The sequence below is a fragment of the Schistocerca americana genome, chromosome X, assembly GCF_021461395.2.
Source record: "Schistocerca americana isolate TAMUIC-IGC-003095 chromosome X, iqSchAmer2.1, whole genome shotgun sequence".
Lineage (NCBI taxonomy): Eukaryota > Metazoa > Arthropoda > Insecta > Orthoptera > Acrididae > Schistocerca > Schistocerca americana.
The window spans coordinates 269,736,594-269,751,004 of record NC_060130.1 but is presented as its reverse complement, the minus strand read 5'-3'; the positions used below and the strand labels follow the sequence as shown (position 1 = coordinate 269,751,004).

Here is a 14,411-nt window from a genome sequence, read left to right as displayed (position 1 = left end):
CACGGCTGCAAAATACTAACGCAAATTCTTTACAGACGAATGGAAAAACTAGTAGAAGCCGACCTTGGGGAAGATCAGTTTGGATTCCGTAGGAATATGGGAACACGTAAGGCAATACTGACTGTACAGCTTATCTTAGAAGCTAGATTAAGGAAAGGCAAACCTATGTTTCTAGCATTTGTAGACTTAGAGAAAGCTTTTGACAATGATAATTGGAATACTCTCTTTCAAATTCTGAAGGTGGCAGGGGTAAAATACAGGGAGCAAAAGGCTATTTACAATTTGTACAGAAACCAGATGGCAGTTATAGAAGTCGAGGGGCATGAAAGGGAAGCAGTGGTTGGGAAGGGAGTGAGACAGGGTTGTAGTCTCTCCCCGATGTTATTCAATCTGTATATTGAGCGATCAGTGAAGGAAACAAAAGAAAAATTTGGAGTAGGTATTAAAATCCATGGAGAAGAAATAAAAACTTTGAGGTTCGCCGATGACATTGTAATTCTGTCAGAGACAGCAAGGACTTGGAAGTGCAGTTGAGCAGAATGGATAGTGTCTTGAAGGGAGGATATAAGATGAACATCAACAAAAGCAAAACGAGGATAATGGAATGCAGTCAAATTAAGTCGGGTGATGTTGAGGGTATTAGATTAGGAAATGAGACACTTAAAGTAGTAAAGGAGTTTTGCTATTTGGGGAGCAAAATAACTGATGATGGTCGAAGTAGAGAGGATATAAAATGTAGACTGGCAATGGCAAGGAAAGCGTTTCTGAAGAACAGAAATTTGTTAACATCGAGTATAGACTTAAGTGTCAGGAAGTCGTTTCTGAAAGTATTTGTATGGAGTGTATCCATGTATGGAAGTGAAACATGGATGATAAATAGTTTAGACAAGAAGAGAATAGAAGCTTTTGAAATGTGGTGCTACAGAAGAATGCTGAAGATTAGATGGGTTGATCACGTAACTAATGAGGAGGTGTTGAATAGGATTGGGGAGAAGAGAAGTTTGTGGCACAACTTGACAAGAAGAAGGGATCAGTTGGTAGGACATGTTCTGAGGCATCAAGGGATTACCAATTTAGTATTGGAGGGCAGCGTGGAGGGTAAAAATCGTAGAGGGAGACCAAGAGATGAATACACCAACCAGATTCAGAAGGATGTAGGTTGCAGTAGGTACTGGGAGATGAAGAAGCTTGCGCAGGATAGAGTAGCATGGAGAGCTGCATCAAACCAGTCTCAGGACTGAAGACCACAACAACAACAACTTCTTTATTTGTAGATTATTCACATTCTACCAGAATTTTCCAGTCTATGGTTTTTAAACGTAGCTTTGTAAGAGCCTACTAGTTCTTTATCCCTATTAAAAAACATGATCAGATAACATTTTTCATTTTGAAGAAATACTGAGGAATAACTGCAAACCCATGGTGAATATATGAAGGTAGCTGTCAGCAGTGCTCTATCTCATTTCCGTTTGGTCTAAAAATAAGACATTAAATGAGGCAGTTGTAAGTTATTCCTTCGCTCATTTCAGAAGGTTTTTGTAAGGGTCTGTTGTTATCATCTGGGTATTTGAAAGATAAATGAAGTGCTTTCAAGTTATAATTCCAACAGCCTTGCCACAGTGGTAACACTGGTTCCCATCTCATCACCAAAGTTAAGTGCTGTCGTGCTTGGCTAGCACTTGGATGGGTCACCGTGTGGGCCTGCCAAATGCTGGTGGCAAGCGGGATGCACTCAGCTCATGTGAGGCCAATTGAGGAGCTACTTGATGGACAAGTAGTGACATCAGCTATGAAGTTTGTTCAAGTTATAACACCTCTGATTTTTTTTTCTCACAAACTAATCATGCGGAAAAGGTGAAGCATTTGTGACTTCTCGACATAATTTTCCTGCAGCTATATACATTTTTCACAACATCAATGCAATTTTTCCATGTGACTACAAACGCTTCCTTAGGAGTCTGGTTTGACCTCTGGAAAATCACTGATGCAATAGGAGCATGGCTAGTGAATGTACAACCATAGAGAGTGTCTTTCATCATTTGAATCAGCCAAAAGTCACTAGTTGCCAGGCCAGGTGAGCAAGGAAAATGAGAAATCGCTTCGAAGTTGTTGTTATGAAGAAACTGCAGTATTACGTTGACTGGTGCCATATTTCCATGCTCTTTTATGTTCTTTATACCTTATTTCAAAAGTTCTGCAGGTCTGCTGATTGTAATAAGGTATTGGCATAAAAAACATAAAATAGCTTGGATATATGGCACCGGGCATTCAACATTTGCAGAACACATCTGACAAGAAAAACACCACCCTACCACAACAGAAACAGACATGAAAATCTCTGTAAGTCTACCTTTATACTGGACGGTTGCAGGACCTTGGCTATTCAATATAAAATGTCAAATCAAAACACCTTCATCTGTCTAAATTTTCTGTCTTACTTTATGTTTGTTTACATTTGTCACCAGTTTCACAGTTACATTACGCTATCTTCAGACCCCCACACCAATGTGTAGGAAGAATCCCACCTCTTTTAAAATCAAAATAGAGGCCAGCATAAAGTCTGTATCTGTAGACATCTTTTAACAATGCGATCCATTCAATCATCGCCCACAGACTGCCCACTCTACATCACGCACCTGTAGCATAGTGAAACAATAATTTACAAAAACGAAGTTTGCACATTAGCTTGCCAGCAGATGATGATCGAAGGGATTACTTTGTTAAAAGAAATATATGAATACCACCAGCTGTATGCTGACCCCTATTTTAATTGTATAAAATGTAGGATTCTTCCTACACATTGGATAGGGAGTCTGAAGATGGCATAATATAATGCTAAAACTGGTAGAAAAAGTGAAATAAAACTAGAAATTTTGACTGCTGAAATTTTTCCATTTGCCATTTTAGACAAGAAAATAGTCAGATACAGAAATAAGAAACATCTCCAAACTCAACAAGAGAATTTCCAAATCCAAAAAGGCAATAACAGAAAAGAAACATGTAATAAATGACCAAACAAACATCAGTAACCAAACGTTATTCAAAATAATAAAACATGTAGTAGATAAAGATTAACCCCCCTAGTTACCACAAAACAGTATCATATAAACAAGGCTATATCAACACCCTCTATCACACTGAGAGAAACAGCAGACACTTTTGTTACCACTAAAACTAAACAAAATACAAACGCATTCCAAACATCAAAACAAAGTGCACAAAATGGTGAGATGGCAGTGGTTCTTCACAACACAAAAATGGGAATATAGTTAGCGTTAGTGAAAAGTTCTGCATGCTAAAATCGACCACATATATGCAGAAGACTATGAAGAATGGCATAAGAAACAAAACAAAAACATGAGTAATGATAATTATTAATACTGTTTATAGTAGTAAGCTATGGCATGAGAACTCTTCATGCTCCTAACAAACCAGAATTATAAGAAAAACTATATTGTTACAGTGACCACCGTAGATTCTTTAAAAGAAAAGTGAAATGCATTTTGTTAAAATTAGACTTCATTACACTTGCAGAAGATTGTATTTAACATATATGACTTGTATGATGTGACTCCAGAAAAAAAGAGGCCAGGAAACAAAGAAGACAACATGTATTGCCTAGCAGCATGCCACATGCACAGCCTGGTGCCTGGTGATCATCCATCAGCATCATGGTATCCACCTGTGGGGCTCTTTTCCCATTTTTAGGTCTTCATGCAATATTGTGTGTCCAGATTCCATAAAAATGCCAACTTTGGAGGCTATTCATTCCACATTCATCTAATGATCCTCCAAAACAACTTTTTCCACTCACCCTATCATGTTATCAGACAGGCTGGTGCTAGACCGAGATTGTCTTGATTTGTTATCCCACAATATTCTAGCTTCTTTTAGCTGTAACACCTATGAACACACATTAGACACAGCCATGCATGTATCACTCATCTAGAAATGAATTTCTCATTGGTGTCACACCATGCAAATGCGGAAAATGAAAACATCACCATTTTACAGTAGTCAATCTTGCCACTGAAAATAAAGTTCTGTGTGCTGTGCTCTGCCACACATTCACAACAAGTTCACACACATTTTAAAGCAAACCTCTTGTTTCTGTGTGCTTCCAGTCCTGAGGGTAAAAAAGGAGGTGTCATAACTTGAATGCACCTCTTAAGGTTGTTTTGTGTTATCATTGTCCTAAGAAACAAGTCATAAACTGGTGACTGCCAGTATATTGCAGGTATATGTTGCCAAAGATGTGTAATGGAACTAGCACATAAGGACAGTAGTAGGAAATGTGAATGGCTGATTTGCTTTATTGGGAGAATTTTAGGAAAATGAGCTTCGACTGTAAAGGAGACCTTGTATAGAACACTAGTGCAACCTAGTCTTGAGTACTGCTTGAGTGTCTGGGATCCCCACCAGGTCAAACTAATGGAAGGCACTGAAGCAGTTCAGAGGCAGGCTGCTAGATTTGTTACAGACACTATTGATCAAATTTAGAGAACCAGCATTTGAATCCGACTATAGAATGAGGAGGTATATATATAGTTGTTTTTGCCTCACTCCACTTGCAAGTGGTCCATGAAAAGAAATTACTAGTAGTGACACGAGGTACTATCTGTCACACATCATATGGTAGCTTGTGGAGTATGTATGTAGATGTAGATGTAGACGTGAGTAATTCTCATGTTGAAAGTCATATTGCAATAATAATCAATATTAATGGAATGTGTATTGTGTTGCAGAAAAAGATGTAACACATTATAGATAGAAATCAGTGAACTGAAATATAATGAATTAAAATATGTATATGCAGTTTTATAATTTTTTATTAATAATTTCAACTACTGATGTAAAATCAACTTGCTACGTTTTAGAATTATTTTCATCATAATTTGTTCTAAGAATATTGAGAATTAATATAATAGAGGGAAACATTCCACGCGGGGAATATTTAGAAACAAAGATGATGTGACTTACCATACGAAAGCGCTGGCAGGTCGCTTGTGTCTGTATATGTGTGGATGGATATGTGTGTGTGCGAGTGTATACCCGTCCTTTTTTCCCCCTAAGGTAAGTCTTTCCACTCCCGGGATTGGAATGACTCCTTACCCTCTCCCTTAAAACCCACTTCCTTTCGCTTTCCCTCTCCTTCCCTCTTTCCTGATGAGGCAACAGTTTGTTGCGAAAGCTTGAATTTTGTGTGTATGTATGTGTCTCTTTGTGTTTCTATCGACCTGCCAGCGCTTTCGTATGGTAATATTGAGAATTAACTACACTCACCAATCACTGGAGGCAATTAATTTTAGTCTGTTGAAAACAGAGCAGCAACTTTAAGAAATTTCATAGTTTGTGATCTACTGCCAATATATGCAGCCCTCATTTGCTAAAAGTACCTTCTCATGTGAATCAAAACTTCTGCAAACAGCAGTCTCTGATCATCATTCATTAATATGCTGTATCTACAAAATGGGGCTCTAAAACAGAAGACAGGAGGGAAATCAGTACTGTCAGTCTATAAAATATGAACTTTTTGAAGTAACACTGAGGATAGAAGATTTGACTGAAACAATGCAAACACAAGGCACAAATTAGAAGTATGATGATTTCTTAACAAACTAATGCATCATTTTCATGCAGTCTTCCCCAAAACAACCTGTCAGAAAAAGCAGGGTCACCATACACAATTTATTACCAAAGAAATAATTGAACTCAAGACTAGAGTGAAGGAACTCAGACAAACAGGAAAGATGGAGGCATTTAAACAGTATCAGAAGAAGTACAGGAAATTTATAAGAGAAGCAATAAATAGAGACATAGCAAATTCAGATCATAAAAGTAAAACAGCATGGGGCCAAATCAACACTGATATATGTAGTCAAAAGTGTAAATAGGCACCAACAGAAATTTTAGTAAACTGATGATATTGAGAACACCAAAATTACAGATGGAACAAAAATTTCGTATACACTCAATGACAGTTTGATAGATGCTGAATAAAATTTAGTGTGTGAAAGAAGCCATCATGGGTCATAGAATCCTAGTTCACTTGGACAACCATCCGACTCAGTGTTCTGGAACCAGTGACAAAACTAGAACTCCTAAAAACAATTCAGAAACTAAAGTACAAGAAATCTGCCAGAGATGGTGCTATATCAACCTAACATTAAAGTATTATTGAACCTTTTTTGTAAATAGCAAACTGCTCACTCAGAGAAGTGTATCCAGAAAAATTAAAAATAAGCAAAGTGTTACCAATAAACAAGAAAGGTGACAAATATGACACAAATAACTACAGACCACTATCTTTAATCCCTATTTTCTAAAAAGTACTAGAGATATTTATGCAAAGTAGGTTGATTTTATTTCTAGAAAAACATCCTGATTCCTGAACAACATGGTTTCCAAAAAGGGAAATCTGCAGAAACAACTATCTCAAGCCTACCAGAATCTTTTACAGATGCATTGGACAAAAGAAACTTGTTAACTGCTATGCTTCTGGATTGTCTCAAGCATTTGACACAACCACCTACACAGCACTAATTAAAAAACTTGAAAGCAATGGTATGCATGGACAAACCATGCAATGGATAAAATTGTATGTTAGTAGCAAAAAGCAGTATGTTACTACATAAAGTGGATGCAGATCTGAGGTCAAAGATATTATGTATGGTGTACATCAAGGATCTTTACTTAGTCCAATTTTGTTCAACTTATTTGTGAATGGTATTGACGTCAGAGAGAAGAATCAAAAAATAATGTATGCCAGTGATATTACATTAGTCAGTGTAGAAGAAAATCTGGAAATATTTGAAAAAGATGTTTTTATTTCAACAAATAACACAGTACTGTGCCCCATACAAAATGATTTAGCCTCATTATAAATTTAAAGAAGACAATGTTCATGACTAGAAAAGGAAGAACACATACATGTACTCATAGATGAAGCAAGACTGGAAGAAGATACCTCCATAAATTTTTTGGGGCACAACATTTGACAATAAGCTCTAATGAAGACGGCATAAAAACAATGTCTGCCATACACTGTAGTATTTATTATGGTAACAAACAAATTCTGTGTGCAGTGTACCATGCTTGTTCTGAACTACACTTACATTATGGAATAAATGTTTGGAGAAACTACAGTAGCAATAATTCAAAAAGAATTTTTGTAGCACAGAGAAAGCCGTTAGGACCACCTGGGTAAAACCTGACTCATTCAGAACCATCTTCCATTATCTAAAAATATTGACATTTCCATCCACATGCATATGAATAACAATAATTTTATTAATAAAAGAGAATGCTAGAAAAGAATGCAAGTCTTCGTTCAGATGACATAAGAAGAAAAGTGAGCTGAGAAGTGTATCACACAGACTGAGAGCTGTTGAAAAAGGTCCTTTATACCCAAGTGTACAACCGGTAAAGCATCTTCCTAAGTGTCTGCAGGACAACATGAGTGAAAATAAATTACAGAAGCTTCTAAAGGATTATTTACTGGAAAAAGACTTTTGTGCTGTAAAGGAGTATATGTGTAAATAATGAGAAACGTTGTTTTACCTGTATTATGTACTACAATCAGTTGAATATATTGTATAAATCATAAAATATTATGAAAAGGATAGTTGCTACTCACCATACAGCAGAGATGCTGAGTCACATATAGGCACAACAAAAAGACTGTTAGAAAATGAGCTTTCAGTCATCAAGCCCTTTCATGAAAATAGACAAAACACACACACACACACACACACACACACACACACACACACAAGTGCAACTCAAACACACATGACCACAGTCTCTGGCAGCTGCCACAGACTGTGGTCATGTGTGTGAGTGTTGTTTGCATAAGTGTGTGTGTGTGTGTGTGTGTGTGTGTGTGTGTGTGTGTGTGTGTGTGTGTGTGTGTGTGTGTTTTAGAACACCATGTTGGCTGATGAAAGTTCATTTTGCAACAGTCTTTTTGCTGTGCCTATCTGTGACTCGGCATCTCCACTGATTGGTAAGTAGCAGCTATCCTTTTCATAATATTGTTACATTCCATCCAGAATTTTCCTTTGTTTGATTCTCTATGAATCATATGTTTTTGTATGTCTGCGCTGTTGTCACCAGAGATAAGGAGTATGGAAATAACTTTAAGACCTAAATATTAATCAAGAGAAAAACGTATGCAACGTGACTACCATTATTGCCAATTTGACGTTTTATATTGTAATATAGTCTAAATATTTTAAGACATTAGACTAATTGAGTCTTCTGCTCAAAATATATGAATTAATCTGTGACCCACACACTTTACAATTTTGAAGAATATCAAATGATAAAACAGTTTTGTTATGGACCACTGTGTATTTAATGCTACTTTTTGTATCAATCAGAATAGTCCATGCATTATATCCTTATGAATTTCATGATTACTTTTAAACATGGCAACCTTTTTTTATTATGTAGGGATATTTCTTAACACTGAATTTAAAATTCATATGACTACAGCTTTCTGTAATGGATGAATTATTCTGATTGAGTTTGCTACAACATTTTTTTAAAAGAACTACCCCTGTGTTTGGATGACAAACCTCCAATTGACCCAAAAAGTCCTGTTCCCGTCACTGTAATATTAGCTATTTTCTTAACTATAGTTTATTGAACAATCTGTTGATCTCCAGGGAAAAATCTCTTGTATACTGTATGATACAATTAGTGCTATTACGTTCCATGTTCTGTTTGTTGCAGAACAGAAATATTTGACCCTACATTGTGCATTTGCCTTATATTTTGAAGTGGAATTAGCATTTAAAATTGTTGAGAGAACATCAAGTGAAATTTCTTGGTGAAAAAATTGTTCAAAATCATATTTTCATTCTCTTCAGCTATATTTATTTTTCATTGTGCCCATTGTTGATGGACTGATACAGAATATGTTGAAGAAGGGAATTCAGATTTTTGCATGTCAGTCACTGTCTACTTGTTCAAAGTGATAGAAAGCTGAAGAATCTGAGGGATCTTAAAGAGAGAAAGAGCATGAGACAGGTGCAAGAGTCAGCATGAATTAAGAAGCTGTATTAGGAGATAACAGTACCTGATCAAAACAGACAACAAAAAATAAGGAGCACAGGGTTTATGGGACAAATGGTGTAGAACGTTCACTGAAAGCACCTTATAAACTGTAATGAATATGGTATACTCTTCATTTACCTTTATTTACTGCAGATCTATTTATCTGTATGTGATATTACTGAGGGGAACAAACATTGCCAGATTGCATTTGTCATCATTATATTGTCCCAGCATCAGCTGTGATGGTATGGGGTGCCACTAAGTACACAACACAGTCACCTGTGGTTTGCATAGCCAATAATTTGGACAGCAGATGATACGTAACTCATACGTTAAGGATGGTGACTGTACCCTAGGACTGAGGTGTCCAAGATGTTACCTTTCAAGAAGATAACTCACAGCTGCAGTTAGTCTGTGCTCTGTCCTGACCTACAATGATACAGGTTGTTTCAGACTGTTGCCCTTCCAACCACTGTCTAGATCTCTCACTCATTGGGAACATGTGGTCATGGGTTGCCGAGAGATTGGCATGCCATCACTCACCAACCACTATGGGTGATGAACTCTGGCATAGAGTTGAAACAGAATGGAATGATGGCCCCTATCTGTCTTCCAATGTCAGTTCAGCTCAGTGCCCAGTCAGATTACAGTTGCTATTACTGTCGGAGTTGGCAGCTCTTTGTTCTAAATTTTGTAATTTGTATACCTCCAAATCACCTACACATTTAATCATTTATTCCTACTATACTGCATATGATCTATAAGTAAAATTTTGTTCTTTACTTTCCTTTATGGTGTTTTAATGCCCAGCAGTGTGTGTAATAAGTCAGAGTACACTACTGAACTAGAAGGTCCCTATCGACCAAACTTAGCATCTTCATTTTGATGAAACCTCTCTCTAATGAGAATAAACCAGTATACATGAGGAACATTGAGCTGTATTAATTTTCATACCCAACATTAAATATGATCCATCCAAGAATGAATATTCCTTTTAGGATATCTAAGGAAGAGGACATATATATAGCATAACAATTTCCAGAACTATTCTTCCATTGTCAGTAGCATTATATTTGCATATTACAGTATGCATGTCATCATGGTTGTATTTCTTATATCAAAAGTTTATTTACAGCACTTGAAAAATTTATAAATACACAATGCAAAAAAATAATAGATATTTTTGTCACAAGAGATGTTTGTATCTTCTAGAAGTACACTGCTGCTGTCATTAAATTAGTGACAAAATTTACATATTGCATACACTGACCAGTGAAAACATTATGACTACCTGCTTAATAGCTTGTTTGTCCATCTTTGGAATGAAATACACCACTGATTCTGTGAATCACAGGTCCGGCAATTCATTGGTATGTTTGTGGAGGTATGTGGCATTAGATGCTACACACAGATCATGTAATTTGCATAAATAATGGGCTGCTGATTTGTATATCCAGTGATAGTGCCTGATAGCGACCCAGATGGTTCCATAGGATTTACATCAGGAAGATTTGGTCACCAAGGCATCAACATGAGTTCACTATAGTGCTCCTCAAACCACTGTAGCATGGTTCTGGCTCCAAGACATGGACAATTATACTGCTGAAAGACATCATTACCATCAGGGAAGACATCAAGCATGAAGGGATACAGGTGGTTTGCAGCTATCAGCGTGTCTTCAGTTACTACCACAGGTCCCATGCAAGCACAGGAGAATGTCTCCCATAGCATAATACGACTCCCATCAGCCTGCATCTGTGACATGCTGCACATTTTGAGCTGCCTTTCACCTCAATGACAGCATTCACAGAGACAACCATTGATCTAATGTAGCAAAAATGTGCTTCACCCAAAGAGCTGACAAGTCTCCATTAATTGACAGTCAAATCCCAATGGTCCCATGACCACTGCAACCATAATTGACAATGTCACTGGGTCAGCATGTAAACATTTAGGGGTGGGCTGTTGCAGAGCTCAATGTTCAACAATGTACAATGAATGTTGTGCTCCAAAACACTTGTGCATGCACAAGCATTGTGCTCTTTCAGCAGAAATGCCACAGATCAACATACATTCTACTTTACAAAGCAGACAAGCCTCTGAATCCCATGTTCTGTGACAAGTCATGGTCTTCCATCCATTAAGCACCTGGTGGTAGTTTCACTGTCCTTCTACCTCCTTCCATAGGTGCTAACAACAGTGGTATGTGAACATTCAAGCAGCTTCTTCATTTTTGAGATACTCGTTCACAGGCTGTGCATAATAATAATCTGCCCTCTGTCAAAGTTGCATGTCTCAATGAATTTCCCCATCTGCAGCCCATGTCTTCATTAGGGTGATCCCCCGTCCATGTTTACTTCACTTACACACTTTTGTTACCATGCCATTGCCTTCAATGCTACCAAAAGTGGCATCCAACATCATGGTGGGCAGTGATCATAATGTTTTTGCTTATCAGTGTATGTTCCCTTTATGAATTAAATGAATGTGAACACTTCTGTTCAGTGCATCTCATTTGAAATCAAGGCATAAGGCTACTGAATTTTTCAATGTGACACTTACCCCTGCTGTCTTAGAGTTCTTAATTACAAATAATTGATGGAGCTGTGGTAATTTCAGACCAGTCAAAAACGTTCCTAGAATATTAATATTTATTTATTTATGTACTCTTTGCCCTTGGACTCTAGCTTATAATTTTCAGCTGAGAGTGTAGGGTGCATCATACAATTTTATACTGTATATACAATGTATGTACAGTAAAGAAAATGGGGTTACATTTTGTGAGTACATATGAGGTTATTACACATTTTCTGTTACAGTACAACAGCTAATATTTAATTTGACATTTAATACTCACTCGTACTGTATATGTATTTCTCTGTAAGATAAACTTTGAAATAATTTTTAAATGAATTTAATTTCTTTACTTGCTTAACTGATTTTGGAACCTTGTTGAAAAACATTTTGCCTGCTTCAACAGGAGCATCCACTGTCAGTTTCAGAGTTCATTGTCTCATGTAATAATTTTCCGCTCCTCTTGTGGTGTGTTCATGTATGCATGTATTTAGGAGGTTTTTAGAGTTTATTCTCACTGCTATAATATTCTGGTATATTACTTCAGCACAATGAGTCATCGCAATTTTAAAGTATAATTTAAAATTTTAAGTGCACTAGACAAAATAACATTTTGTGTTATGGTTCTGGTTCCTTTCAGCTTTTCAGCTATTCAAGTATTAGTCCAGTTAGTGCCATGTCAGGAGTTATAAGTCCAACAAACTTGAGTATGTTCAGCTCCCCTGTAACAACTCCCCGTACAACACCAAGATCTACACCAATACCTCGCTGGAATACTCCTTTCATCAGTTTGGAGGAGGAGTACAACATGATGACACCACTGATATCTGGAAATGGCCAGAGCACTGAGTCTAACTCGGGAACACTTATAGATGATGGTAAGTATAGTATTTTTCAGAAAGTAATTACATTTTAATGAACTTGAAGTAACAACTGAAAATTTGCACAACAAATAATTGTATGTTGTTGCCTTAACCATTTGGCTATCCTAGCATGCCTCCAAGCTTGACTCAAATTTTCATTGAAACTGATGTCTTCACCTTCGATTTCCAAGTACTACTACTACTACTACTACTACTACTCTGAGAGATTCTCTCACAAGGCATGTGAAAATAGTACCAATGGAGAAATAGTTAGTGGATTCCTGTGGCTTTCACCACCACAAAGTATATACAGGGCAAGACGAAAAAAAAATTCAAGTGTGTAGAAGACATGGTCAGATCTCGATTTAACTACATACATGTACACACTGTCAGTGGGTCTATAAATGATTAAGAGTTGCAATTCCTTGGTACAGGTAGGTATCCCACAAGAGAATTAGTTTGCTCATTTTATTGCTGTTACCAGGCCTGGTAAGATATATAAGAAGCAAGAACAGCATCAAATGTTGAGTGATCTCTGTGAAGGACATGGAGATGCTGTATTCTTGTGTGAGATAATTATCAGCACCTGCAGAGTTTGGAATGGTTATCACTGCGAGTCTCCATTTGACCAGTTGGTCAAATCATGCAATATCAAGAATTTTGGGGCATGTGGATGTGACATTGGACTACATGGAATGTGAGGGCAGACATACTTGTTGTCAAGGTTCCTGTCAACCATGTCTAACCACCACAAGTGAGGATCACTGTATTGTATACCAAGCACATCGTAACCTCTTCATCTGCATCTGAAATCTGAGAACATGTACTGGACTCCCTGAAACATTCTCCATCATCCTGCAACATTGGTCAAAGACCAGCAGCAGCTAGAGCAGGGAATTATCATACCATGCAACACAACAGAAATAGCTGCATATGAAGTGATGTTGTGACTGAGAAGAATGGACTGCTGAAGAATGGCATTGTGCTGTGTTGAACTGCAATTCTGAACTACCTCGGGTGACCATCATCAACAAGTATGGCACTGACCTGGGAGAAGTCCCATTGTTCCAATGTTTATGAGAGTCACAGTGGTGTTACTCCTTGTTTCATGATGTGGAAAACCATAGATTATGATTTCAGGTTACAGCCGGTAGTGATTGAGTAAATTCAGATAGCACAATGGCATGTCTCAGACATCCAAAATGCTCTTGTTACCTCTCATGCGACAGTATTGTGGTGCCTTTTTGCAAAAAGACAATACTTGTTGACACCTGACATGTCTCTGTCGATTGCCTGCATTATGTTGAGGTATGCCCATAGCCAATAAGATCCCCAGATCCATTCAGAATGGAACATGTGTAGGTCCAGTGTGGATATCAACTCTGTCCCAGTGCCAGTATCCAGGATATCAAGAACAATTTACAACAGTTGTGGGCCAGCTTGCCTTGGGAGAGGAAACAATGCCTTTATGACATCCTTACCAACTGAATCAGTTCGTGCATCTAAGCCAGACAGGGTGCAACCTCATACTAATGAGTGGGCTCATTCTGCCATGCTCTTCGTAAATTTGATTTACTATTGTAATTACTGAACTAACATCACTTACCATCTCAACTCATGGAGCTAGATTTTGTTTCCTCCTCCATTTCTGGATGTTTCACATTTTTGTCAGGCAGTGTATACTAAATTTAATTAAATGCAAAGAAATGAAATGACTGGATCAATGGGAATGAAACAATAAAAATATAGTGACATGAACTGATATCAGTGCAAGCTGATCACATATGCTGAACTTGTGATATAATAAACTTGTTGTGAAAATTGAATACTTAAACTTGTTGGAACTGGAATCCAAGTTTCCTGGTTAATTGTTAGGCTTAGTTCAGGCCTGGATGTGTGCTCAGAAGGTGCAGT

The 14,411-nt window shown here is 37.3% G+C and overlaps 1 protein-coding gene across 6 annotated transcripts in view; it reads left to right on the top strand.

Annotated features, from left to right (window-relative positions):
• The window catches only part of LOC124556761 (nuclear factor 1 X-type), a 587,449-nt gene that overhangs the window by 564,255 nt on the left and 8,783 nt on the right, over positions 1–14,411 (top strand). For all 6 annotated transcript variants that reach the window (XM_047130767.1, XM_047130763.1, XM_047130765.1 and 3 more), the window contains one exon: positions 12,275–12,512. In XM_047130767.1, the coding sequence (XP_046986723.1) occupies positions 12,275–12,512 (238 nt within the window). The remainder of the gene's footprint in view (positions 1–12,274; positions 12,513–14,411) is intronic.